Source organism: Equus asinus, chromosome 20, assembly GCF_041296235.1.
Source record: "Equus asinus isolate D_3611 breed Donkey chromosome 20, EquAss-T2T_v2, whole genome shotgun sequence".
In the NCBI taxonomy this organism is placed as follows: Eukaryota; Metazoa; Chordata; class Mammalia; order Perissodactyla; family Equidae; genus Equus; species Equus asinus.
In genome coordinates this window covers 90,120,415-90,147,009 of record NC_091809.1, presented here as the reverse complement: position 1 = coordinate 90,147,009, position 26,595 = coordinate 90,120,415, and the positions used below count along the sequence as shown (strand labels likewise).

Below are 26,595 nucleotides of genomic sequence, written 5' to 3'. Positions count from 1 at the left end.
TTATTATTCTCCACCGGGGCTGCCTTTCCACAATGCTATGATTCTGAGAATTGCTCTGGTCTTTGGAGCGTGGAAGGGAGTCGCTGGATGGTCTGAACCATAATTTCCTCGCAAGGGGGCTCCTGAGGGAGAGCCAGGCACCTAGAGCCAAACCAAATCCCCCACGTTTCTACCCCGCCAGCCCCTCTCAGAGCTCTGGAAACTGCCTGCCCTTCCACCTTGAGGCCCTTCCGCTGCCCAGAGATCGGTGCCCAAGTACAGGCGATCCCTGTCTCTTCCTGCTCAGCAGAGACCTCACTAGCATATTCCGTGGGAGCCCCCCCAAGAAAGCTGGGAAGGGCATCTCCGGGAGGCAGACCCAACCGGCTCCCAGAGTCCGAAATCCCTGCTGCCAGCTGCCTTTTCTTGACGGAGCCTCATCTTAGTCCCTGAGGTCTACTACGCCGCCCTTCCCTGGAGCCGTCGGGAGCCAGAGGCGGCTGGCGGGGATTGGGGACCTAGGATCCGGGATCCGGCTCACCGGTTCCCCAGCCCGACCGCGGAGGCAGCTCCCGCAGAAGCCTCAGGGGGTTGGGGGAGCGGGGCGGGTGGGGCAGCGGCGGGCGGGGCAGCGGCGGGCGGGGCCTCCGCGGCGGTGGGCGGGGCGTGGGTGGGTCTTCAGTACTGAGCCGCCCCCTCCCCCGGCCGGTCCGCAGCCCCGCCCCGGCCCCTCCCTCCGGCCTGTGCGGCGGGTCCGGCGGCGGCGCCGGCGCGGGGACAGGCGGAGGCGCGGGACGTGGGGCGGCGCCGCGGGCAGGGCCGGGCGGACGGGCGCTAGCAGCGGGGGCAGCGCCGCGGGCCCCTCCGAGCGGCCGCAGTCCGGGCCTTGGCCCTCCCATCCTGCTCGCCGAGGTGAGTGCAACGGGCGACCCCCAGGGGTGCGTTTGTATCCCTGTCTGCCTGGTCCGGGTCTGGGTCCGAGCAGCAGTATGTCTGTCCGAGTGTCTGTAGGTGGGGGCACAGATGCTTTTCAAAAGCTGTGCCTGTCTCTGTCCACGTGAGGCGTGTCCCTCTCCGTGAGAGCAGTGGGGGGATTCTTCGGGCTGTGGCTGTTCACGTGAGGTCCATGTTTGAGGGGGGAGGCGCGGGTGGATGGGTGATGGTTCCTTGGAGGAACGCAGGGTTTGGGAGCTTGTGTATGTTGGCGGAGGGTGTCGAACGCTGCGGCCGAGGGTAGTGGTTGGGGGTCGGGTGGGGTTGCTGAGTGGGACTCTGGAATCTTGTGGCCCAGCTTGTCCGAAGGGTTTCTTTCTCCCTGGTGCAGACACTTCCACCCCTTGCTCCCCCTCTCCATCCTCCTCAGGCACCAAAAGGCCCACTAGCCAGGATGGAGGACACTCTTTCCTCCTCTACCACTGCTCCCTAGACAGGAAGCCTCATCCAGAGGCTGTTTCTTGTAGGAAAGGACCCCTCTGGTTCCCCTGTAGCCAGAACCCCGCCTGGACGACCCCAGGCCCCTCCCTGATTCTGACCTCCTCCCTTTTGGACTTGGCTTCAGATCCTGGGCTGCAAACCTGCAGGGACAGATGGTTGCAGGTTGGAGGGGCAGGCTGCACCCCAGGGAGGTCAATCTGACTGAAGGCAGGCCCTGGGCTTGTTCCTGGTGTGGGGGTCTCTGATGTGGGCAGCATAAACCCAGGACTGGCCCTAGTAGGAAGATGAGATCTGGGAGGTTGGAGCAGGTGCAGAGGTCTTTTTCACAAGTCTCTCCCTGCTTGTTTGTCCAGCTCACCAACGCCCGTTCATCCCATAAGCAGGGCTCTGATTTGCTGCAGAATTGGAATCAGAGCTGCAGGCCTGACAGGTGCCCTGCCTCTCTTGGCTTGCATGCCTCCAGTGACAGAGCACTTACTACCTTATCTGTGGGAAAGGCTTCTTTCTGTTAAGTGGAGGTCTTTTTCCATGGAACTTTATTCACTTGTCTTGTTATTGCCTTTGCTTTTGCCTCTCTTTCTGATGTGAGGAACTGCAGTGATTTAAACATGGCTCTCCTGTCACCAGCGTATACTGAGCACCCTCTGTGTGCCAGGTGCTGCCTCAGCCACTTAGGGGACAATGGCATTCCTGCTGGGAGAAGAGCTTGAGCAAAGGCCCATAGTTGGGATAGTACAGGCTGTGTTCAGAAAAACAGAGCAAAAACATATGGCTAGAGTAGACGGTGCCCAGAGGGAGTGTCACGGGTGCCCTAAATCAGCAAACATTTATTTTGGAAGGGAGGTGGGGGCAACTGCAGCCACCCCCTAACGTGCCTAGCCTTACCATGGAAACCAGCAATCAAATCCTCAAGGTGGTACAAGATGGGATTTAATCATGGGCACATATTATAATCGTAGGGACCCTTTGGCTGGAAAGAGAACTTTGGGAATCCCAGATTTGGGGGACAAAAAAACCTCTCCCCCTCCCAGTTTACAAGTAAGGGGATGGAGTAGGAGCTTGCCCAGAGTCTTACCTTGCATTAGTGAAATTAGTGACAGAGTCAGGACTAGCTCCTAGATCTCCTGACCTGTTAACCTAGACACACTTTAGAGGCACAATCAAGGATATCGTCATAGCTTGTATGTGAAAGGTGAAAGAAGAGGAGGAATTAAGAAGTCTCCCAGGGTTCTGGCTGGTATGGCTGGGTGGATGGTGGTGCCTTTTATTGAGATGAGAAGTGCAGCAGGAAGAGTAGGTTAGGGGAAAGTGAATTCAGTTTTAGACTAGTCTCTATGCATCATCCATGTAGAAATGTCCAAGATACAGTTGGATATATAGGTCTGGGGTTCAAGAAAGTTTTCTGCACGGGAGATAAGGCTTTTGGAAGTCGTTAGCAAGTGGTTGGTAACTGAAACCAGGGGAGATGATGAGATTTCCCAGGCAGAGTATAAGATTGAAAGAAGAGGTCCTAGAACAAAGCCCTGTGGAACTAGACATTTAAGGAATGGGCAGCCAGAGAGGCAAGTGGAGAACTTGCATCAAGTGGACTGTGAAAGCATTGAGTACAGTCTCTGCCCTTTTGAGTCTTGCTTTCTTGCCCAACTGTTCCGTGTTTCTTGATTTTTCATGTTTCTGTTCCTTTGCTCCCTGTTTTCCGAATGTACCTATCAAACTCCTATTTGTCCCTCAAGAGCCAGCTCATATATCCCTTCCTCTGGAAACCTTCTTTATTCTCCTCCTCCACCACCTTCAGAGTTAGATATTTCCTCCTCTTTGCTGCCATAGCAGTTTGAAAATGTCAATATCATGACACTTATCACATTGTAGTTCCCTATTTCCATGTCTGTTTCCCACACTTGTGTGAGAACTTGTGAAGGACAGGGAGTGTGTCTATTTCAGCTTTATATCTCCAGTTCCCAGTTTCAGGTCCTGGTCCAGAGTGTGCCCAGGGAAGTTTGATTGTTTGATAGGATCAGCTGATTAACTGGTTCATTCACCTTCTCAGTCTGGCAGTGGTGGGGGAGATGGTACTGTGAATTTCATCACTTTCCTTCCCTGCCAACTGTATTGAAAGGATTCCTTGAGTTTGAGAACTTTACATCCTCCAAGGCTTCATCTGTTCCAGAGAAACCCCAAAGACTGTAACCTGCAGTCATTTGTCATTTTGCTGAGGCCTCAAATGATTAAATAGACTTAGAGGCTAGTGAACAGGAGTGAGTCATTTTAGGAAGCAAGTGAGCCTAGCTGACCTCTTGCATCCACTTTTTAACAATGCCTTGGTCACCTACCTCTACTCACAGCTGTGTAAATCCTGTATATTGGGACTCTCATGAGGTTGTAGGAGGAAGTCATGGGGGAAATTAGATGCTCTTTGAGAATTTGGAGAAACTGAAAAGCCTTGAAACACATCCTTTGCAGATGTTAAGGATCTAGTGGAGTCAGCGTTGCCTGTCTTCATTTGCTCACAATCAGCTTCCTCCTCAGCCCCCTGGATCTGGCTTCCTCTCCTCTAACCCCTGGAAACCACACTCGCTGAAGTTAATGACAGCTTCTCAAAAGAAGCTTTAGATCATGGGGCCTCCCTGCAGCATTTCACAATGAGGATTGGTCCCATTCCACGAAACTCTCTTATCCTTTGGCTTTCATGATCTCTCTCTTTCCTGCTTCCCTTGCCTCTCTGGTCACACATTTTCAATTTATTTGCAGGCTTTGCTTCCTGGGCCTGTCTCTTAAATATTGAGGTTCCTTCTGGCACAGTCAGGGGCTCTCCTTTCTCACCTTATCCCCGCTCTGGGTGATGTCATCCACTTCCATGGCTTCAGGCACCATGTCCACATCAAAGACTCCCAAATCCATATCTCCAGGCCAGACCTCTTTCCTAGGCTCCAGCCTATCTTTCCAACTGCCACTTGGACCTCTCCATTCAAATGTCCCATAGGTACCTCAGATTCATCTTACTAAACACTGAACTTATCACCCTCTCATCCAAACTGCTCCTCTTCCAGAGTTTCCAAGTCAGAAAACTAAGAATCCCCTCTAAATCTTTCTTCTCTCTCTACTCTTCATATCAGACCAAGTAGTCCCCAAGTTCTGTTGATTCCTTCCTATGAAATCACGTCTCTCAACCTCCTCTTTGCCACTCCCCTACTCAAGGCCACCATCATCTTCTCTGGAATCTCATGGCAGTCTCTTAACTTTCCACTTGTGACCCCTCTAAACTGTCTTCCACACAGCAGTCAAAAATTTACTCTTGTCACTCTATCACTATATACTTAAACCTTCTCACCCCATCCCCAAAGGTTTCCTTTGCTCTTTGGACAAAGGCTTAATCCCCTAGCAGGGAACGGTAAAGTCTAAACTCCTTGATAAAGCCAACAAAGCATTGTGTGATCTAGTTCTTGCCTACCACTCCATCTCATTTCTTAGCCCTCCCCTGTCATGGGGTGTGATTCAGTCTCCTGATGCAGAAGGCACCATACTCTGTAACTCACTCATCCTGGAGCTCTCAGCTTGCATGTTACTTTCTGCAGGAGAACTCCCTTGACCTCCAACTTCCTATACCCACCCCCAGCCCCAGATCTAGGTTAGGTGACCTCTGTGCTCCTGGAGAAATCTGTGCTTCCCCATCATAGCCCTCACCATATGGCATTGCAGTATTCTATTTATTAGACTGTGGAATCCATGAAGGCTGAGCTGCCACTATTTATCATTGTATCCTCAGGCCTAGCAGAGGTGTTGAGCGAATGCTCAATGAGGAAATGAGGTGCCTTTAGAACTGAGCCATGAAAGATGGGTGGGATAGGGGATGCAGCATGGCAATAGGCAGCCTGAGGAAGGAGGATGAAATCTCAGCTCTGAGTTCAAGATCCTCCAAGTGTCTGCTGTGATAAACAGTCGACTTAAACCATCGCCTGTAGGACCTCAGGGGCAGATCTCCAGGGTGCAGTGGGATGGGAGAGTTGGGAGTAGGAGCCCAGGAGAGGAAGGGAATCTTACTGATTCAGGCTGGGGTATGGCCTCAGCGGCTGCATGCCCAGCAAGTCTGGGTGGGGAACTGAAGCAGGAAGGGGAAGGGAGGGAGGAGCTGTCCGTCCTTGGACGTGGCCCAATCCCCGCCCCTGTGTGACAGGCTGGGAGAGCCCCATGGGCTTGGAGAGAGGCGGAGCCTGACATCTAGCTTGCCCAGCAAGGCCCTGGTAGACCACTCCTACTCTTCCTCCCAGCCCTCCCCTTCACCAGACAGAAGCTTAGCTTGGCTCTGGCCTCCTGTTCCGTCCGCCAACCCTCAATCTGTCCTCCTTCCTGCTGTGATGTCCTGCTGTTAAGTCTCCAGATTCAGAACCTGTCACATCTGGAACAAGGTCCTCAGAATTCTAGTACCCACATCATGAGAGGATGCCCTCAGGCAGGCCCTTCCTACATGCCCACCCTCACAGAAACAAAAGGCACATGTGGCCCAGCCCCTCTCCTGCCCCTCCCTGGAGAAGGTTCTGGACTGGCCCCACTGCATGGATGCATACATTCATTCATTCATTCAGTCAGTCAGTCGTTGTCTTTAAAGAGGTCCAGGATGCATCTAGCAGGGCACAGATAGTGGTGATCTGCTCCTAGTCACAGCCTGTTTTGAAGTAGTCCAGCTATCTTTCTGCCTCTTTTCATGGCCAGATTTCTCTCCTGCATTGTCTACATCCACTGTGTTAATTTCTTCATTTCCATTCATCCTTCAGTCACTCTGTCCTGGTTTCTGCCCCTACCACTCCACCACAACCAAATCTGGCGGATACTCTTCAGTCTTCATTGTACTTCACCACTCCTTCTTTCTTGAATCTCTTTCTTCCCTTGACTTCCTTAGTCCCACACTCTCTTGGTTTTCTTCTTATTCCTCTTGGTTCGCCTTCACTCTCCACTCTCTGTCCCTAGGACGTCTCATCCGTTCTCATTGCTTTAAGTGCCATTAATGTGCCAATGCTACCAAATCAATAACCAGCCCAGACCTAGCTCTTGAGCTCCTATATTCTATTCCTTACTTGACATCTCTACCTGGACATCACCCAGGCACCTCAAACTTACCATGCCTAAAACAGGTTACCCCAAATCAGTTCCTCAGCTTTCATTGTCTCTGGGCATGGTCCACCATTTGCTCAAGTGGAAAACTTGGGTGTCATTATGAACATTCCTTTTCCCCTCTCATATCCAATCCATCATGATGTCCTTTTGATTCAACCTCATGAGTATTTCTCAAATCAATCCATGTTTTTCTCTGTAGCTCTGCTAATACCTAACACCATCTTACCTGAAGAACTGGGGTAGCCTCCTAACCAGTCTCCCTGCTTCCACTCTGGCTCCTCTTCAGTCTTCACAGCCACCTGAATAGCTTTTTAAGGTCTTTTTATTTTTGTGAATTGCATCATTTCCCTCCCAATTTAGGATAAAATCCAGATTCTTAACATCAGGGTCCCTTGTGATCTCATTTCAGCCTACCTTCCTAAACTCATCTCTTGCCTTGTATTCACTTTGCTCTGACCACATGGTCCTTTCAGGTTCTCACTGAGCTTTCTGCCTAAGAACTTCCATTCATGCTATTCCTTCAGCCTGGAGTGATTTCCCTCCCTCCCTCTCTGATGCTTCCACCCTCATCCCTACCATTTTCCTTCCATTGCTCAGAGTCCTGCCTAAAAGTTACCTTCTTGGAAAGACTTTCCCTGATCACCCAATCAAAAAAGTTTTCTTTCCCAAAGCATCCTTTTCTTCTTCATAGCACTCCCCTTCTCCAACTTGTAATTGTGTATTTATTTGTTTATTTACTTTTTAAATATCTGTCACCACCTCCCTACCGCAAGGACAGTGACCAAATTTGTTTTGTTTATCACTCTATTCCCAGCACCTGTACAAAGCAGACACTTAATAAATCTTTGTTGAATCACTGAATTAATTTAGTAAATATAGATTGATCCTTATGGCAGGCTCTGTGGTAAGTGCTAGGAATAAAAAAATATATATAATGCCAGCCCTCAAGAGCTCTGCATACAGTGGAGGAAGCAGAGAAGTAACAAGAAAATTACAGTATAGTGTAGAAGGGCTGGGATGGAGGAAATACAAGATGTGGAGAGACACAGTGGTGGAGCCCCTAATCCAGACTTCAGGAAATCAGGGAAAGCCTTCTGGAGGAAGTGACATTTACATGGAGACCTGTAAGATGAGTAGAGTCAGCCAGGCAAAGAGGGGCTTGGAAAGGATCTCAGGCAGAGGGAACAGAATGTATGACTGCCCAGAAACAAAAGAGAACAAGGAGTTTTCCAGGAAATGAAAAGAAACCAGTGTGACTGATCCTAGAATCATGAGGCATGAAGTTGTAGAGGGAGATAGGGTCCAGACAAAGATAAGCCTTGTTGGCCAATTTAAGGAGTTTGGACTTTGTCCTCTGGACAATGGAGAACCATTGAAGGAATTTAAACAGGGAGTTAGTGACAAGATGGAAACTGTGTTTTAGAAGCCTCATTCTAGCTGCGAGGGGGATGGATGAGAAGGCACAAGTGAGGAGACAGGGATACCAGTTAGGAGGCTATCACTATATCGCAGGAGAGAATTGCTGGCAACCTGAATTGAAGGCAATAGCTCTGTGGTTGGAGAAAGGGAATAAGATATTTGGGAGGCAAGATCTACAAGACCTGGATATTGATTGGGTGTGGAAAAGAACACAATCTGGGCAATTATGCTGAGAGGAGAGTCAGAGCATAGACAGAAGAGCTGCAGGCAGAGGAGAGACACTCCATCAGGAAGGTCTCCTGGAGGAGGATTTCGGGGATGCAGAGGGATGAAGGGTAGATGTGTCAGTGAAAGGGCCGCTGTGCTATGCACTTGACGTGCACTATGCCGATTCTCAAAAGAATAATTTGAGGTGTGGATTATTATTCCCATAATTGCCAGTCAGGAAACTGAAGCTCAGAGAGGTTATATGAATTGTCTAGGGTCACATAGCTGGTAAGAGACTGAGCTGGGTTTGAAACCCAGTCTAACCCTTAGTCTGTGCTCTTAACCAGAGCACTATGCTCAGGAGTCACTCAGTCTACCTACTTCACCATGCTCCTTCCGGATCACTGCCTGTCCTGCCCCTGGCAGGGAAGAAATGGGGCTACTTCTCTGCAGGGGACTTGAATGGTGGGGATCAGAGAGGGAGAGGGAATGCTGGCTTCCCTGGTGCTGACCATCTCTTCGTACACAGGCTGGTGTGAGTGGCAGGAGCCATCCGTGTGCACCATGGCGAAGAGGGAGGACAGCCCTGGCCCAGAGGTCCAGCCGATGGACAAGCAGTTCCTGGTGTGCAGCATCTGCCTGGATCGGTACCGGTGCCCCAAGGTTCTGCCTTGCCTGCATACCTTCTGTGAGAGGTGAGGGGGTGTGTGTCCTGGGGAGGGATGATGACCTTGCAGGGCTCCCTGAGAGGGAAATGGCATGTGTAAACCTGTAAGAGGTGAGGGAAAAGTGTGCACACGTGGAGGGGAGCAGATGAACCCCAGCCTGCAGGAGATGAGCATTGGGTGTAAGAATCTGTGAGAGGACTAGAAGCTCCTAACTCTGGGCCATGGTCCCTGCCCAGGACAGGACTTCTCTGCCCCTTCCCAAACCACAAAGTAGCCTTTGACACCACCAGAGGAATCAGACAGAGTTGAGACCCTCAACCAACTCTGGCATCAGAAGTCTGTGACCAGTTGGAGGATATTTGAAGCTGGATCTGTCCTTCTCTGCCTGTCCTTATTGTCATCCGGAGGCACTGAGTGAAAGGCAACCCCTCCCAGCTTCTTGGTTTCTATCATTCATTCAACAAGTATGTCTTTATCAGGCAAGTACTGACGAGATGAGACCTGTCCCAGGCATTGAGTATACAGTGATAAGCAAAAACAGATATGATCCTTCTCTTGAAGAGCTTACAGTATAGTGAAGGAGAAAGATAGTAATCAATAACCATACAGCCAGACTACAGATAAATGTAATATTGCGCGTTTAATGAGTGCTGCAAATAAAGTGCTAAGCTATGAACACTTAGATGGGATCTGTTATAGTGTGGAGAATCAGGGAAGCCTTCCCTGAGGGGTGAGCTGGAGGCTGAATAAGAGTTAACTAAGTAAAGGGAGTGGTACAAGCATTCCAGGCAGAAGGAGGAATTAGGGAAGAGGCCATGGTTAGGTCAGAGGGCCTAGAGAACGCCCGGCCTGGCTACAGCTGAGCGAGAGGGACTGATTGAAAGTGGCGGGATGAAGCTAGAGAGGTAGGTGAAGGCCAGACAAAGGTAGAGTTTTGTAGATTTGTTAGGGGTTTTTGCCTTTACTCTGAGAGCCACATGAAACCTTTGCAGGGTTTTATGCATGGTCACATGTGTATTTTGACAATATTCTTTCTCCGGCCCTCATCCCTCATTGCGCTGTCTTGAGTAGCCTGGTCCCTGGGTCTTCTCACTATTGCCTCCACCTCAGCTTTCCCTCCGCCTCCTGCCTTCACGGAAACCTGGCTCTGCCCTAGGGACACTGCTTCCCTTTCAGCCCTGATTTTTCAGATTCCAGCTCTACTGCTCTCTCCCCTTCATCAGCTGGAAACGGTCAGCCTTCCTGCCTATTCCAAGTTCTTCCTGGAATTTCCATCAATCTGAGTGATTTCACTACCCTTATGCCTCTTGGTTCTTGACTGTTTCTCCAGGGGACGTCCTCCATGCCACTTCAGTCATACTCTCTCCCACTCGTGCCCTGGATATTGCCATCACCCAGAATAATACCACTTCTGTGGTCAAAAACTCCAGTATCCCACTACCCCACTCCCACTACCCCACTCCCACTACACCAGCTTTGACTGGATGTAGACGTCCAGCCCCCTCAACTGCTCCCTCTTCTGCCAGCCACCAGCTCATCCTGGCCTTCCTTTCTTCCCTACCCATCCTGGATCCTATGGCTGACCATCTGACTGGCCAACACAATTCCCTCATACCTTTGTCCTTCTCTAAACCCACACGATGAAAGCTCAATCCTGGATCAGAGCTGTAATTGGACATCTCGGCACCTTCTCCTATGCCCAGATCACTGAGCACTTCTGGAGAACATCAGTGCCTGAGAAATTATAATAACAGCTACCATGTATTGATTGCTAACTATTTGCCGGAGACTAGCTAAGTGATTTACATGTATTGATTTACTTAATCCTCACAACAGATACTTTATTATCCCCATTTTAGAGAGGAGGAAACTAGGGTTCAGAGTCATTAAGTGATTAAGAAATGTTTCCGAGTCTCCACAGGAAGTAAATAGTTGAGGTCTGAATCCAGGTTTGACTGCAGAGCCTCTACTCTTAACTCTAGTCACTCATTTATCGCTTGGTCCCTGCTCTGAAAGAACTTATGCTCTAGTGGCAGTGACAGACAATAAGCAAGCAAATAAACAAACAGGAGAGTCATAGCTCGTGCTAAGTGTTTTACAGGAAATAAACAGGGAGTAAGGGGGCTGGTTGGGCCAGGGGCTATCCTACATAGAGTCATGAGGGAAGGCTTCCCTGAGGAGATGACGTTTGACCTGAGACCTGAGGATGGGGGGACAGACCTATGCAGATTGTTCCAGGCAACAGGAAAATTTTTGCATTATTCCATGCAAAGCCCTGAAGGAAGGAGTAAACGGGGCATGTTCAGAAATTAGAAAAGAAGCCAGTGTGGCTGATTGAGGAGGAAGGTGGGATTAAGTGAGGTCTGAAAGAGTCAGGATAGTTCAGGGGGAAGCTTGGCAGTTATAGGAAAGTGTTTGGATTTTATTCTAAACACAATGGGAAACCATTGGAGGATTTTTTTTTTCAGCAGGAAAGCAATGTGACATAAATTAGATTTTTTAAAGCTCACTGTGGCTGCTGTGTGGAGAATGGATTGTAGAGGAGCAAGAGGAGAAACAGGAAACCAGTCAGGAAGCCATTGTAAGCCAGTTATGCTCAACACATAAGAAGACGATCTTGATGAGTTCAAAGGTATTTTGCAGAGGAAACATCAGATTCAGTGAGCTGGGGAGAGAGCTTCAGGGGATGGAGTGGAATAGTTGAAATGCAGATTTCAGAGTTGATGCAGTGACGGGTGATGAGACAGGTGGTGGTGGGAGCATGGGAGTGCATAGCTGAGGTGAAATGGAAAGACCACGGGGTGAGGAGGTGAGGGAACTAAGAAATCCTGATGGTGGGCGGGTCACCCTGTGGATGTCAGAGCCACTGAGAATGATAGCAGGAGAGTGTGGGTTGGGGGTGGGGAAGGTAAAAGAGGAAGAGAGTGAGCCAGAAGAAAGACTTCAGCAAAGGGGAAAGCAACCATGATGTCAGCAGAGATGATAAGGAGGGGTGGTGTAGACAGAAGGCATGCACTTCCAAGGAGCCAAAGAAGAATAGTTTAGAAATGTTCCAGTTGGGGGTGGGGAGAACTCAACCCCACCTTCTGGCCCTCAGGAATGTGGAGTATGAGACAAAAACCACCCTCCACTTGAGAGGACTGCGGGGGAAACTAGGTCACAAATAAGTTAATGTTGGTGAAGCACTTAGAATCAGGCCTGGCACATAGTGTTTGTTAAATAAATAAAAATTAATCAATCAGATCAAGTGCTGTAGAGAACATTAAGAGAAGAGATTGAGGATAGGGGAAAGTTTGCACCATGCAGATCTTCTCTCCACAAATTTGTAGTCTCCAAACATAGCCGCCGTCAGTCTGTTTCTAGTAGCTTTCTCTCCTCTGTTCAGTGACTGGTCTCAGCCCCCACTCTTCTGCTGAATCTTCCTCCTTCACTCTCAGCAGCCGATCTTGCCTGAGGTAAGTTAGGTGTCCTCACTCTGACTTTGCCTCCTGTGCTCAAGTGCATCCACCTCTCTTTTCCCTCCCTCCTTTCAGAGGATGGGGTCCACTCCTCCTCTTCAAGCCAACCAGAGCCACTACCATCCCCCCAAGACCTTGACCTATCTTCTTCTAGTCTTTTCCATCTCTCCTTCTCTACTGGCCTCAATTTATAAACATGCTCAAGGCTCCCGTTACAAACAGGTAAGAACTCTGTGCCTTTGTCCTCCCTACAGCTGCCATCCAATCCCTCAACCTCCTTCTTACTCAAACTTCCACGCTCCCAAGCTTTCCTTCCCCCAGCACTCCACTCTCTCTGTTTTCCTTACAGAGAAAAGTACCTTCACATTTGCCAAATTCCATGGGCATTTTCCAGTCCTTAGGTTCCCTGACCTCTCAGTTTCTTTTGACACTGATGATACTCATTCCCTTCTTCTGGAATTGTGCTACTCACTTTTCTGCCCTGACACTGTCTCTCCTCCTACCTCTCTGCCTATTTCTTTTTGCTCTCCTCATTCACTATTTGCTGGGTGCTCTGTCCTGCTCTTATCAATGTATACCCCTTCCTAGCTCACTGTATCCTTTCCCATAGCTATAGAAGCCATCTAAATGTTGATGGCATCCCCATCTCTAACCTGCCTTCTCCCCAGCTGTCTACTGGTCATCTCTACCTGGACATCCACTGTTACAGCAAACACAACCAGGTCATGGCTGAATTTCCCTATAAACCACTTCTCTTTCTGTGTTTCTCCTCTTAGTGAATGTCACCACCATCCACTCAGTCATCTAAGCTAGGAATCTGGGAGTCAACCAAAATTCATCTCTCACTCCCCATATCTAAGCAGACAACACCTCCCACCAGCTGTACTTCTTAAATACTTCTCACATTTGTTCCACCTTAGACTACATTGCCACTGCCTAAATCTAGATGTTCCCATCCCTCATCTAGACTATTGCTAGAGTATCTTGGTTAAGCTCATGCTTTGCCTTGGATTTGGATCCAGGCTCCAGTGCTCACTAGTTTTGTTACTTTGGACCACTTGCCCTTTCTGAGTCTGTTAACATAAACATAAAATGCAAAGCACAGCACCTGGCATGTGTGCTTAATAAATGGTAACTAGATAATGATGATGGTGATGCCACCACTGCCATCTTCCGACATACCTGCCTGGCTCCAGAATGTATCTTGTCTGTGCCGGTCTCTGCAAACATAGCCCTTGTCTGCTCTGTTGTCATGTCCAAATCACCCTCCACACAGAGACAATGAAGAGGAGCGTGATAAAATGTAAACCTGGCTGTGGCATGCTCCTGCAGCTCCCTATTGCTATTGGGATAACTTCTAAGCTCCTTGATGTGGCCCACAGGGCCCGCCATGAGCTTGGCCTCTGCCCCTCTCTCTGGACTTCTCTTCCCATTCCTTGCCTTAGACTTGGTCTCCAGCCACTTCAAGCTGTTTATAATTCCCTACCCACACTATGCTGTTTCTGGCTGCCTTCTGTATCTGAAATACTCTTCCTTCTCTCCCTGCACCTTTCTTTGGTCAGGCTAACAATTATTCATCCATGAGGATTCAGCTTACATCACCTCCTCTGAAGTCTTTCTTGGCCACCCTCTCCACCTGCCCTGGGCCAGATGACCCTTCTGTGTATTTCCTTATCGCTGCATCTACCGTATTCCTTATATTGATGATGAATAATACTAATAGCCTACAATATATAGTGCTTCCTGTGAGTCAGGCAGGTAAGCACTTTACATTTAATCATCCAGCACCCTGTGAAGTCTGTACTGTTTCCATCTTACAAAGGAAGGATCCGTAGCTCATAAAAGTTAAGCGACTTGTCAGGGGTCACACAGTATAATAGATCTCTGACCTGGGAATTGAACCTAAACAGCCTAGCTCCATGCCCTTCATCATTACACTGTTGACTTCTATAAACTCTCTATTTCTGTGACTTCTGTTCTCTGTAGACTGGAAGTATTTTAGTGGTAGGCACTGTGCTTTAATCTTTATATCCCCAGGGGTTGGCACAAATTCGGCAAGAGTAGGCAGTCAGTAAATATTTAATGAGTTAATGAAGGGGGGGCTAGTGGCACATTTTCTATGAGAAGGGTTTGTAGACACCTGCGAAAACTGAACTGTGTTTGTGCACGCTGTGAGGAATGCAGATATGTCTGCTCTTCTGAGAGGTCAGGGATGTTTCTACTCAGCTGTGAGAGGTGAGGCCTTTTACACCTGCTGGCAGGATGAGATTTGTGTGCCAACCAGAGACGTTTCAAACTGAAATATAACACACACCTGTAAGGACAGGGGTCTGCACCCCTGGGAGGTGTAAGTAGGGGTGCAATGATGCCACCCCACCCCCTCCTTCCTTTGACTCCTCCTTCTCCCTGGCCAGATGCCTCCAGAACTACATCCCTGCCCAGAGCCTGACGCTATCCTGTCCGGTGTGTCGGCAGACGTCCATCCTCCCTGAGCAGGGCGTCTCAGCACTGCAGAACAACTTCTTCATCAGCAGCCTCATGGAGGCCATGCAGCAGGCACCTGATGGGGCCCGCGACCCCGAGGACCCCCACCCCCTCAGCGCAGTGGCTGGCCGCCCCCTCTCCTGCCCTAACCATGAAGGCAAGGTGGGCCCAAGCAGGCCCAGTGAGGCCAGGACTTGGGGTGGAGGGGGAAGCGGGGTTGGGGGAGGGGGCCAAGTAGCTGTGGGTAAGAGGGTGTTTCTCTGGATAAGTGGTCCAGGTAGGGAGTGCACCTGGAAGGAAAGGGGCAAGGAGGGCAGATGGGGGGGAGGGGAGTGGGCAAAAAAGTTTGGTGTCTAGTCGTTGCCTGACTGGAGTCCTTATGCTGCCAGACGATGGAGTTTTACTGTGAGGCCTGTGAGACGGCCATGTGCGGTGAGTGCCGTGCAGGGGAGCATCGGGAGCACGGCACTGTACTGCTGCGCGATGTGGTGGAGCAGCACAAGGCGGCCTTGCAGCGCCAGCTTGAGGCAGTGCGCGGCCGGTAGGCACCTGGTGGGAACCTTGGGCTGGTGGGGCCATCAGGGATGGTGTCTCAAGAGGGGCAGAGGAGCAATCCTGGGGAGGGTAGAGATAAAATTCTTCCGGAGGGCAGAGAGTACGCAAGGAGGAGATGTCCTGGAGGGCAGCAGGAGGGTCTCCAGGGAGAAGGAATGTTTTGGTGAGGGTACCCTCAAACAAGCCCGGTATGAGATGTTTCCCCTCCCCAGACTGCCACAGTTGTCTGCAGCTATCGCCTTAGTGGGGGGCATCAGCCAACAGCTGCAGGAGCGCAAGGCAGAGGCCCTGGCCCAGATCAGCGCAGCCTTCGAGGACCTGGAGCAAGCGCTGCAGCAGCGCAAGCAGGCTCTAGTCAGCGACCTGGAGGCCATTTGTGGGGCAAAGCAGAAGGTGCGTCGGCTCACCCTTCCCACCACTGTCCATCATGACATGGCCTTATTGCCTCCATGCTTCCTCTGCTTTCCACACCTCCACACCCCTTTCCCTAGTTTATACTTTCTGTCTCCTAACATGGCCCCATAGGTGCTGCGGGCATCTGTGTCCCTTGTCCACGTTCACTCTCTTGTATTTCTTTCATGCCATAGTACTACAGGTTCATCAGGAATCAGAAACCCCCCTCAGCGCCAGTTTGCTCACCCAACCCTCCCCTATACTCTCCTTAGGTGTTGCAGACCCAGCTAGACACACTGCGTCAGGGTCAGGAACACATCGGCAGTAGCTGCAGCTTCGCGGAACAGGCCTTGCGCCTGGGCTCGGCCCCGGAGGTGTTGCTCGTGCGCAAGCACATGCGAGAGCGTCTGGCGGCGTTGGCAGCGCAGGCCTTCCCGGAGCGGCCACACGAGAACGCACAGCTAGAACTGGTCCTCGAGGTCGATGGGCTACGGCGATCGGTGCTCAATTTGGGCGCGCTGCTCACTACAAGCGCCACTGCACACGAGACGGTGGCCACGGGCGAGGGCTTGCGCCAAGCGCTTGTGGGCCAGCCGGCCTCCCTCACTGTCACTACCAAAGACAAGGATGGGCGGCTTGTGCGCACAGGCAGCGCCGAGCTGCGCGCCGAGATCACAGGCCCCGATGGCACGCGCCTGCCTGTGCCAGTGGTGGACCACAAGAATGGCACGTACGAGCTGGTTTACACGGCGCGCACCGAGGGCGAGCTGCTCCTCTCAGTGCTGCTCTACGGACAGCCAGTGCGTGGCAGCCCCTTCCGCGTGCGCGCCTTGCGTCCAGGGGACCTGCCGCCTTCCCCAGACGATGTCAAGCGCCGCGTCAAGTCCCCTGGCGGCCCAGGCAGCCACGTGCGCCAGAAGGCGGTGCGTAGGCCCAGCTCCATGTACAGCACGGGCGGCAAACGGAAGGACAACCCCATTGAGGACGAGCTGGTCTTCCGCGTTGGTACAGATGGTTGGGGCAGAGTCAGACGGGGGCGGGCTGAGGCAGTGGGCAGGGTGGGAGGCTCAAAAAGACCTCCATGTGAATTCTTTTGTTTCCCTCCCTTGCCTTCCCCACAGGCAGTCGTGGCCGGGAGAAGGGCGAATTCACCAATTTACAGGGTGTGTCCGCAGCTAGCAGCGGCCGCATAGTGGTAGCAGACAGCAACAACCAATGTATCCAGGTAGGCCCCTTTCCCACTCTCCCCACAACGCCAAAATGAGGGTTTTCAAGCTGTAGCCCAGTGAAAACAACAGAGTGTACAAGTCACCTGAAAGATGAAACTCTACAGGTAGTATCATTCCTAAAAGAACAATGAGTCATAGCACCAACCCTCACCCACCCGCTTGCCACCCACCCAGACTGGTCACAACAAGAACCAGTACCTTCCAGTTAGGCACCAGGTTCTACTGTACTTGCAGCCTCTACCTCCCAGGCCATGGCCTAGGCCAGACAAGCTCCTGGACCCCAAAGGTGTGGCTCATTCTTCCCCTCTGCCTCCACTTGAGCCTCTACTCAGCTGGCTTGCTTTCTGCTCTTTTCTCTGTGTGGTCAGGATGCAGGCTCTGTGCTCCTCTGCTGTCTTCCAACATACTCATCTGGCTCCAGAACATATCTTTTGTGCACTGGTCTCTGCAAACATCTGGTTGGCTAGACAGTCAAATGGGGGTGACTTGTGAGAAGGGATGCCTTCAAGTGGCCACTGTAGTGCAGCCTCACAGGTGGTTCTGCCCCCGCCCCTCCCAGTTCTCACGCACCTGATTAAAGCATCGGCCACGTGAATAGACATGGCCTCTGATGCACTTTGAGCTCCTTAAAGCCAGGAAACATAGTTTTCTCTTTATGTTCCTTGTAGTGAGCCTAGAGCCTTGTGGCAGGCTCCTGTGTGTTGACACGGCATAGCAGTTAAAAGCTCAGGCTCTGAAACCAGACACCTGGGCTTGAATCCCAGCTCTGTCACTTACTGACAAGTCACATGACCTCTCTGAGCTTTGGTTAACTCATGTATAAAATTAGGAAAAGAATACCTCACAGGGTTGCTGGGAGCATTAAATGACACAATGTACTGTGCCTGACACCTAGTGAACCTTCTAATGTTAGCTATTGTTCAAAATATCATTGTCCAAGTGGAGGCTGTAAACAAAAGCCAGGAGGTAGGGCAGTGCTGGAGGGGGTTGTTCAGGGAACTGGGAGGATCCCAGCAGGGCTGGAAGCAGATTGCTATTAGGAGCCCAGTAGCTGAGGTCACATTGTAAGTGGTTTTGGAGAGGATGCTGTGGAATTTTTATTTTATCCTGTACAGGATTGTTTCTCACTGCCATGCACTTCAGTTCTTGGAAACATTTTATCAGGTAGCAAAACTTTTCCTTGAAGATCCTAACTTCACGACACCTATAAATTTAAACTTTTTCCTGACCCTGCCTGAGTCCCCCTGTCACAGATCCAGCTCTGCCAAAGGTCTGTCACCTCAGTGTCAGCTCCTCCTCCCTGGCCCCTGCTTTCCACCTAGCAGGCTAAAGGTGCCAGGAGCTCTTCCATGACGATGTTCCCAGTCCTGTCCAGCCCACCTGTATTTTCACCTATTCCTAAGAGCAGAGGAATGGAGAGGTCAGCACAGGGAGGCATTTGGGCTGAGCCTGGATAGTGAGGAGGGGATGTGGGTTGGGTAGGGGTGGTGTGGAGGCCCTACTCAGTCATGCCCTCTACCCTCCCACTCCTTTCTGGCACAAAAGTTGGGGTTTGGGAAACCTTCCCTGGTGTGCACACACACCCTTGTTAACATGCACAGAAAGATGCGTGCCACTTTGTCTCCCCAGTGAGGGGCTGTGCTCATCCATGTTTTTAGTGTGGGGAATAGAGAGGGAGGACCTGGAGTAGCCCCCTCTCCCTTCCAAACACCTGCTGTCCCCACAGCAGCTCTCTTCCTTGCTCCTGCTCTCACCTGCACTCCAACTTCCTAGCTCCTGGGAGCCTGGCTCTCAGATCCCAAAGCTGAGTTTCTGCTTCTCTTACTCTGGGTTCCTCAGGCATGGTATGGGCCAGGCTCCGCAATGGACTCTGACCGCCCCCCTCAGTTCATGAGGATTGGGCTCCTTGTGGACTCTTCCTCCTTTGGACTCATCTATGGTGGCGGCTGAGGCAATCACCTCATTGTGCTGAATCAGCTTCAGCTGACAGAAGAGCAAAAGCATTTTGTGACTTTTGAATGAAGAATTTGATTTGTATGTATTACACCCTCGTGTCATTGTCTTAGTCCAGAAATTTTTATCAGCTCTTCTGTGGAAACTTCCTTATTTCCTCCAGGCTGAATATTAGTCACATTCTCCTCTGAGCTCCCTCAGCCTTTTGCTATGGCACTTTTCATAGTTTACTGGAATCACTGGTTTGTTTTATTTTGTTTTAGTGTCTCTCCCCTAACTAGACGCAGATCCTGAAGTTACTTAGTGCTGCCATGGTATAGAAGAGAGATGATAAAGACCAAACTAGGGCACCAGCAGATTCTAGAGATGATAAGGAAGCAAATATGGCAGGTTTTGATGAGCCAAGAGATGTCAAGGGAGAGGGAGAGAGCAAGCATTGCAGCACTTGGTGCATGGGGTTGGTGGTCCACTTGGGACCAGGCCTGGGTATAAGTCAATGAATTCACTTTTGCACATGTTGAGTCTGAGATAGCTGTGTGACATCCAAGTGGAGATGTCCAGTTCTGGTCTGAGGAAGTCATTTGTTTGTCGAGTGTCTGCTCTGTGCCAGATGTGATACCAGTGCTGCAAATACAGCAGCAAATGAAACAGACAGTCCGTACATCCTTAGAAGGGGACAAAAATAGTTAGCAGTTATATAGTTAACAGAAATGACAGTTGTCATGAAGAGAGCTATAACATGTATATCACAGAGATCTAACTTTATGTGTGTGTTGGTTCATGGGATGGAGTTGATCATTAAAGACTTCTCTGAGGAAGTGACCTGGAAATTCTGGAGATGGAAAGATGAGTAGGAGGTGGCCAGCTGTACAGGGTGGGAAAGGATAGGATGGGAAGAGCAAGATCCCCCAAAGCCTCAGTGTTGAGCCAGGAACTGAGCTGCTCAGACAGAGGAGGCAGACGTGTCACCTCACTGCTGATCTGATAGTACCTTTTAGTCCTTCTCACATCAACTCTTCAGCCCATGGTGCCTCCCGGCTCATGCTGGCCAGTGCTGTCCTACCCCAAGGAACCAGGGCAGAACCCGAGCTCTGTGCTCATCTTCCAGGTGAGGGCATGATGGAAGGTCCACATCAGGAGGGAGTGATATCCATTGCTGGGACCAGTTCAAATGGCTCTGCAGGCCTAAGAGATGGGGATGGGGCAAGGGGCCCAATCTCTTAAAGAGGGTGCAGGTCTGGATGGAAGAGCAAAGGCCAGAACTTGAGATCTCCAAGCTGCTCCTGGCTCTGATCTACCTATGAAAAGCAGATTGCATGAGACCTATGCAGTGAGTGATGTTTTGGCTGTGAAGGAGAAGCAAGAAGGCTTAGCTATAGAGGGAAGGACTATTAAAGAAGGTGCTTTTAGGAGGGAGACCTGAGCATGTTGAGTTGCTAAGGTGGAGGAGGTGGGAGAGGGTAAAAGGTTGAAAGGTTTACTCTGTTTAGGAGGAAGGTTACCTTGTCAGCCCTGTAGCCTAGATGGACTCATCCTTGTCCATTCCCCCTACCACACACACACACTCTTTCCTGTCTGCTACTAAGTCTTGAGTCTTCTTCCTATATGACTCTTGAGTCCATCTACTTCTTTCCAGAAAGTACCCTGACCACTCCCATTCACACTTCTGCTGCATGTCCTGTAAGGTCTGAGGCCATGTCTGATTCTTCTTGGTAGCCCCAGCATGGTGTCAGTAAGTGCTTGTTGAATGACTGAATGAATGGGGGGGGGGTCTCCTCCCTCAGGATCCTGCCCCCTTCCCTCTGTGCCCACAGTCTCTCCCCTCCTCCCTGCTCCCTCCCTTGCTCCTCTGCTCCAGGTTTTCTCCAATGAAGGCCAGTTCAAATTCCGCTTTGGGGTCCGAGGGCGCTCACCTGGGCAACTGCAGCGCCCCACAGGTGTGGCAGTGGACACCAATGGAGACATTATCGTGGCAGACTATGACAACCGTTGGGTCAGCATCTTCTCCCCTGAGGGCAAGTTCAAGGTGAGAGGCCTACTGTCACTGCACCCCTGGTGGCCAGCTGAGGTGACCATCCTAGAGCCCCCTGGTGGTCAGGACCTGGACTGGCCCATCCCCAACCTAAGCTGCTGCTTTGGTGCCAGGCTGAGACTCCTCTCCCCACCAGGTAGGATAAAGTCCCTAATGGGTATCCCCTCCCTCCAGACCAAGATTGGAGCTGGCCGCCTCATGGGTCCCAAGGGAGTAGCCGTAGACCGGAATGGACATATCATTGTGGTCGACAACAAGTCTTGCTGTGTCTTCACCTTCCAGCCCAATGGCAAGCTGGTTGGCCGTTTTGGGGGCCGTGGGGCCACTGACCGCCACTTTGCAGGTATTGCAGGACAATTCAGAGGTCTATTTTGATACCCCAGTCCCAGAGAACTCCCCTAGATACCCCAGCTCTAAAGACCCCTCCTCCTGTATCTTGCCCCTGGAGGACCCCCTCCCTTCGCTATACCCTAGCACCATCATCCCAGAGACCACTTATCTCAATCCCTGAGACCCCACCCCTCTCCTAACACCCCAGTTTTATCATCCCATATAGTCTTCCCCGTCCCACTCAGTATCCCAGCTTACTGCCCATATACCACTTTGTATTTTCAGGGCCCCATTTTGTGGCTGTGAACAACAAGAATGAGATCGTAGTGACGGATTTCCATAACCATTCAGTGAAGGTCAGTGTCCTCCCTCCCTCCATGACCACTGTCCCAGCATCCTTTCCTCTTTCACAAGACTCCTCTCTCCCTCACCTCCCTTTTTCCCCCTTGAGGTCATTCATTTGAACAATAAACATTTATGGCTGGCTACTTTGTCCCACGCACTATGCTAGAAGCTCCCCAGGTTTATACAGTGATGAATAAAGCAACTGTGTTCCCTATCTTCTTGGTTATGGTCTAGTAGGAAAGAGGAAAATGTGGCCAGGATATTACAATATGATGTGATGGATTCTATGATAGGGAAGTTCAGGGAACTGTGTGAGGGCATAGCAGGAGCATTTGATTCAGATGAGCCTGAAAATGACATAAAGCACCAGTGGGAATTAACCATAAGGTAGAGAAGGGGGAGAGGATTTGAGGCAAAGGGGACAGGAAGAGCCAGGACCTGGAGATTGGAACCCTTATGGTGCATTCAAGAAACTACAAATAGTTCTGACTGGATTTGAAGAGAGGAGTGGTACAAGGCAAGAATAAGGCTTGTGTGCCCCCTTAAGGGACTTGCTCTCCTCCTAAGAGGAGTCACTGAAGGGTTGTAGGCAGGGGGTGATGCATTTCTGTGTGTATTAGAAAGATCATTCTGAGAGAGTGAGACTAGACGCAGGAAGATCAATCTTTTGCAACAATCCAGATGAGAACCATTGCAGTGGCAATGTATGCATAGGGTACAGATTTGTGATAGAATCAGGAGGTTGTGTTAGTTCACTGGCTGTCAAGCAGAGGAGAAAGTGGAGTCAAGAATGATACATGACCAACTGCGTGTTGCCAGTCACAGAGAAAGAGTACTCAGAAGAACTACTTTCCCAGGGAAGGTGGGCTGTTGATTTGATATGCCCAAGGGACGTCAGCTAGAGATGTCTAGGAGGCAGTAGAATGCGTGGACCAGAAGCCTAGGAAGAAGAACTGGGCTGTAGCTGCAGAGCTGGGGGCCCTCAGCCCTGGGGCTTCACCCCATCCTCCAACGCCCTGCCCTGTGCCCAAGGCCGGTTCCCCAGCCCTTTCCCCTGCCAGGTGTACAGTGCCGATGGAGAGTTCCTCTTCAAGTTTGGCTCCCACGGTGAAGGCAATGGACAGTTCAATGCCCCAACGGGAGTAGCTGTGGACTCCAATGGGAACATCATCGTGGCTGACTGGGGCAACAGCCGCATCCAGGTGAGTAAGGCCCAGGAATGGCCTGAGGGGGAGGTTTCTTGCTGTGCCCCATGTACACACCCCCCTAAAAATGCCTCTCCTCTGCCTGATCTCACCTCTCCCTCCATTCTCCATCATTCCCCAGGTATTCGACAGCTCTGGCTCCTTCCTGTCCTATATCAACACGTCTGCAGAGCCACTGTATGGCCCACAGGGCCTGGCACTGACCTCGGATGGCCACGTGGTAGTGGCTGATGCTGGCAACCACTGCTTTAAGGCCTATCGCTACCTCCAGTAGCTGCACAGGGGCCCTGCCTGGTTCATGGAGGGACGGACATAGGGGTGATTGGACAAGAGGGTCTGGCTGGGAGATGAGCCAGACCTGGCAGCACTGAATGTGGGCTGTGGGCGTGGGTGTGCCCAATGCCCTCCCTCTCCCCGTCTCCCAACCCCACGGTTGCACTTTATTTATTCGGTTCTTGCTTTGGTGACTGGGTGGGCCTGGACTGTGGTCCCAAGAATGTGTGCAGAGCTTCACCCTGCCCTCCACCCCCCTTACACACCTCCCCTGTCCCCTCAGTCTGCTCCCCACCCCCAAGCCTGGGGCCACAACAACCTCTTACTCCAGGGCAGAAGTCCCTCTGGTTGTCTCCCTACCACCCCATACACACTGACAGAGACAGCAATACCCCACCCCCCATATTAAATAAATGTGTTCACCAAGATGGTTTTGTTGCTTTCTTGTGAGGTGGGGCTGTGAGGGGACGGAAGGGTAGAACTAGCCCTGACCTAAAAGGTGGGAAGTAGGCAGACAGGGGACTCAGATTCCTAAATGGGCCCTGATGTTTTGAAGCTTCCGGAGAGGAGAACAAGAAAGGGTGAACCCCTGGGACTCTGAGCCACCTGCCAAATCCCTGTCCCCAGGCCTACATCTCCTGCGGAAAAAGTAAGTCATTTGGCTATCTGCTCTAGGGCTGAGAAGAGCCTGGGAAAAATGACCCTTGCCCAGAACACAGCCAGCAGCTGCAGGGAGAACAGTTTCAGGGTGTCACAGCAATTCTTGGGGCCCAGGCCTGGATTAGGGACCTAGGGTTAGCCCAGGTGGAAGCTGGGTGTGGGCGACTCCATGGCCAATTTCAGAGCTCAGTTCTGAAGCCCAGGAGCGCTGCTTCATCCTCTTGCTCTCTGTTCCAAGACTGTTGCCCTTCCCTACAGTGAAATGGGAAACCTAGTACCCCCTCCTGAGCTTTAGTCTGCCAGGGTTTGGTTGCCAATTCCAGAGATAATTAAAACTAGAACTCAGTGATTTGGGGGGTAGGGGTTATGATTTTTCCCTTTACAAAAGGCTGAGGCTCAGAGAGATAGGGCACACTGCTGATGAAGAGCAGACCCTGGGCTTGAATCTATAGCTGTCATGCTCCTAACTGGTAAGCTGTCACACCTTACTTGTTCTTATGGCCTTTACCCCTAGCGTGGTGACTGGCAGAGAATGCACTCAGCAAGATTTGGGGAATGATGGATCTGGGAAGATTGGTTATGAGAGATCACGGGAAAGAACAAGACACTGTCCTGGCACAGCATGATTCCAGGGGCTGGGTTGGGAGGGCCTGTCCATGGATCTGTGGAAGACATTGGGGACTTGGCAGAGATCAAGCGGGCACCACATGGACCACATGGAAGTCTTGATTGTATTCACCTCCCTGGTCCTCTTTGTCCTCACTGGTTGGGACCTGATAGGCAGGTGGAGAGACAGAGGAACTCCCTGAAGGTCCTAGGGAAAGTGTTCTTACAGGGACTGCACTTGTGGCTCTGATTATGAGTAGGATTGCCTGAGCCCACGCCCTGGCCAGCAGAGATGGTGTGCTCCATCATCGATCACTCAGTACAGTGGAGTCTTCCCTGAGAGCTCTCAGGTGATGGTCTATTCTCTGCATCCCCTTCTTGAGCAAAGTACCAGCAGTGACACTGAGGATGGAGGCTCAAAGTCCCCAGTCCTCACCTTCTCACGTGTTTACATTCTGGAACCTGAAGGTGGTAGGGGAATAAAATGGCAATAAAGATGAGGTTCCTTGGGTGGGAAGCTCCAGATGGCTTCTTTACCAGCCCCAGAACAGGCCACTGCAGCTGATTTCCATAGATACTAGATTAGATAGTCTGCCTAAACCATGCAGAAAGTGTCTCAAGGTGGGGTCACTCACTTACTCATTGACCTGATCACAGGGGGAATTTTCTCTCCAATTCAGGCCTTGGGCCCAGAAGTAGATGGAAGTGGTGCCCGGCAGTGGAGGCTATGCCTTGACTTACTTTGTGTAAGTCTTAAACAATCATTGCAGACTTGAGGGTTGCAGCAGAAGCTCTGCTGGGACAGGTCAGAAAGTTATCTTGTGGTCCTGCAAGGGCTCACACCTTCCTTATACAGGGCTGTCCAGTGATCAGAATGGCCCTATGGGCCATATGTGTCCTGCAGGTTCATTATTCATTCAACAAGTACTTCTAGGCACTTACTATTGGTCAGACAGACAGGTGAGTCCTGGGACTACAGACAGAAATGGTCCCTGCCCTTATGGAGCTTCTAGTCCAGGAGAAAGGCAGGCAAACAAGCAAACGCAAGGAGCTAAATGTGTAATGAGAGTTTGTGTTAGAGCTGTGAAGGAAATGAATAGAATGCAAAACATAAAATGGATAGTGACTCTGGTGTTAAATAGGTTGGGCAAGGAAGGCCTCTCTGAACAGTGACCTGCAGGTTGTTGGGGCAGGTAGGGAACCAGCTGTATTTGGAAAAGGAGGTAGAGGTTTCCAGACAAAGCAAGAGCAGGTACAAAATTTCTGAGGGGTCAAGATCTTGGTGTGCTGGAGGACCTGAAAGGAGGCTAGGGTGATTGGCAGAGAGGAAAGGAGGAAGTTTGAAGAGTCAGGCCTGAGTTGTGTCACTTGACTCAAGTAGAGAATTTGGATTTGATTTGGAGTATAAGTGTAAATCATGGAAAAGCTTATGTGACAGGAATGAAAAGATGCCTTATGGGATGACCTGGCAGCTGGACAGTGATTCTGTGGTGTGGGAAGAGAAGGGAAAATGAAAAACAGAAGAAAATCCAGCATCTCTAAGCTGCTCCTCCTGAAGACCATAGATACCTTAAAATCATCTATAGTCCTCTTGTTCTGGGGATGTTTTCCAAGAAAATATTGGGCAAAGGCACAAAGAGGTGTGTGCACCAATATTTATCACAGCTTTATTTATAGTATAAGAAAAATATAAAATATAGTAGAAGAAATATAGTAGAAGGAAAAACTGTGTCCATTAGCAGGGAATTGTTATACAAAGTTTTGCTCAGACATATAATGGAATTATATGCAGCCTTCAAAAATGCCGATGTCTAAGATATACTGTTAAAGAAAAAAAAATTTATAAAATCATATCTTTGTTTTAAAAGGATGTTGTAAGAATAGAAAAAGGCTAAAATAGATAAAATGTCAATGGTGGTGTTTTCTGGTGAGTAGAATTAAAACTAATTTTTATCTTCAAGAAAAGCAGAGTTTTAAGCAGGAGCATAAGGTGGTCTCAGGCATGTTTTTGAAGATTACTGTGGTTGCAATGAAGAACATATTGTTAGAAGGGCAGGTGAAGCAGAGGAAGAGGATACTTCAATGGTCAGATGAGAAATGACGGTGTTTGCACTACCAGGGAGGCAGAGAGAAGTGGACAGAGTTTATGTCTAATTAGGAAGTAGGAACAATAGAATTAAATATTTAATAAACTCATACAGTATCTCAGATACTGTTCTAGGTGCTAAAGATGTAACAGTGGATAAAGCAGATACA

At 50.4% G+C, this 26,595-nt stretch overlaps 1 protein-coding gene across 2 annotated transcripts; it reads left to right on the top strand.

Annotated features, from left to right (window-relative positions):
- The first annotated feature begins 693 nt into the window (after positions 1-693).
- Positions 694-23,501, top strand: TRIM3 (tripartite motif containing 3). 2 transcript variants are annotated; one of them, XM_044752472.2, is made up of 12 exons: positions 694-891; positions 8,678-8,843; positions 14,689-14,920; positions 15,148-15,299; positions 15,526-15,706; positions 15,979-16,711; positions 16,828-16,931; positions 20,747-20,914; positions 21,095-21,263; positions 21,536-21,606; positions 22,657-22,797; positions 22,922-23,501. In XM_044752472.2, the coding sequence occupies exons 2-12, from the start codon at positions 8,713-8,715 to the stop codon at positions 23,072-23,074; spliced, it is 2,235 nt and encodes a 744-aa protein (XP_044608407.1). In that variant the 5' UTR covers positions 694-891; positions 8,678-8,712; the 3' UTR covers positions 23,075-23,501. The 2 variants fall into 2 exon arrangements, with proteins under 2 accessions (XP_044608407.1, XP_070347023.1); XM_070490922.1 differs by having other exon boundaries at positions 776-891; positions 14,689-14,915.
- Positions 23,502-26,595: the final 3,094 nt, after the last annotated feature.

Coding starts and splice junctions, on each gene's coding strand:
- TRIM3 (XM_044752472.2), top strand. CDS start 8,713: ATGGCGAAGAGGGAGGACAGCCCTGGCCCAGAGGTCCAGCCGATGGAC. Junction 14,921..15,147: donor GCCCTAACCATGAAGGCAAG/GTGGGCCCAAGC, acceptor TTATGCTGCCAG/ACGATGGAGTTTTACTGTGA. Junction 16,712..16,827: donor CGAGCTGGTCTTCCGCGTTG/GTACAGATGGTT, acceptor CCTTCCCCACAG/GCAGTCGTGGCCGGGAGAAG.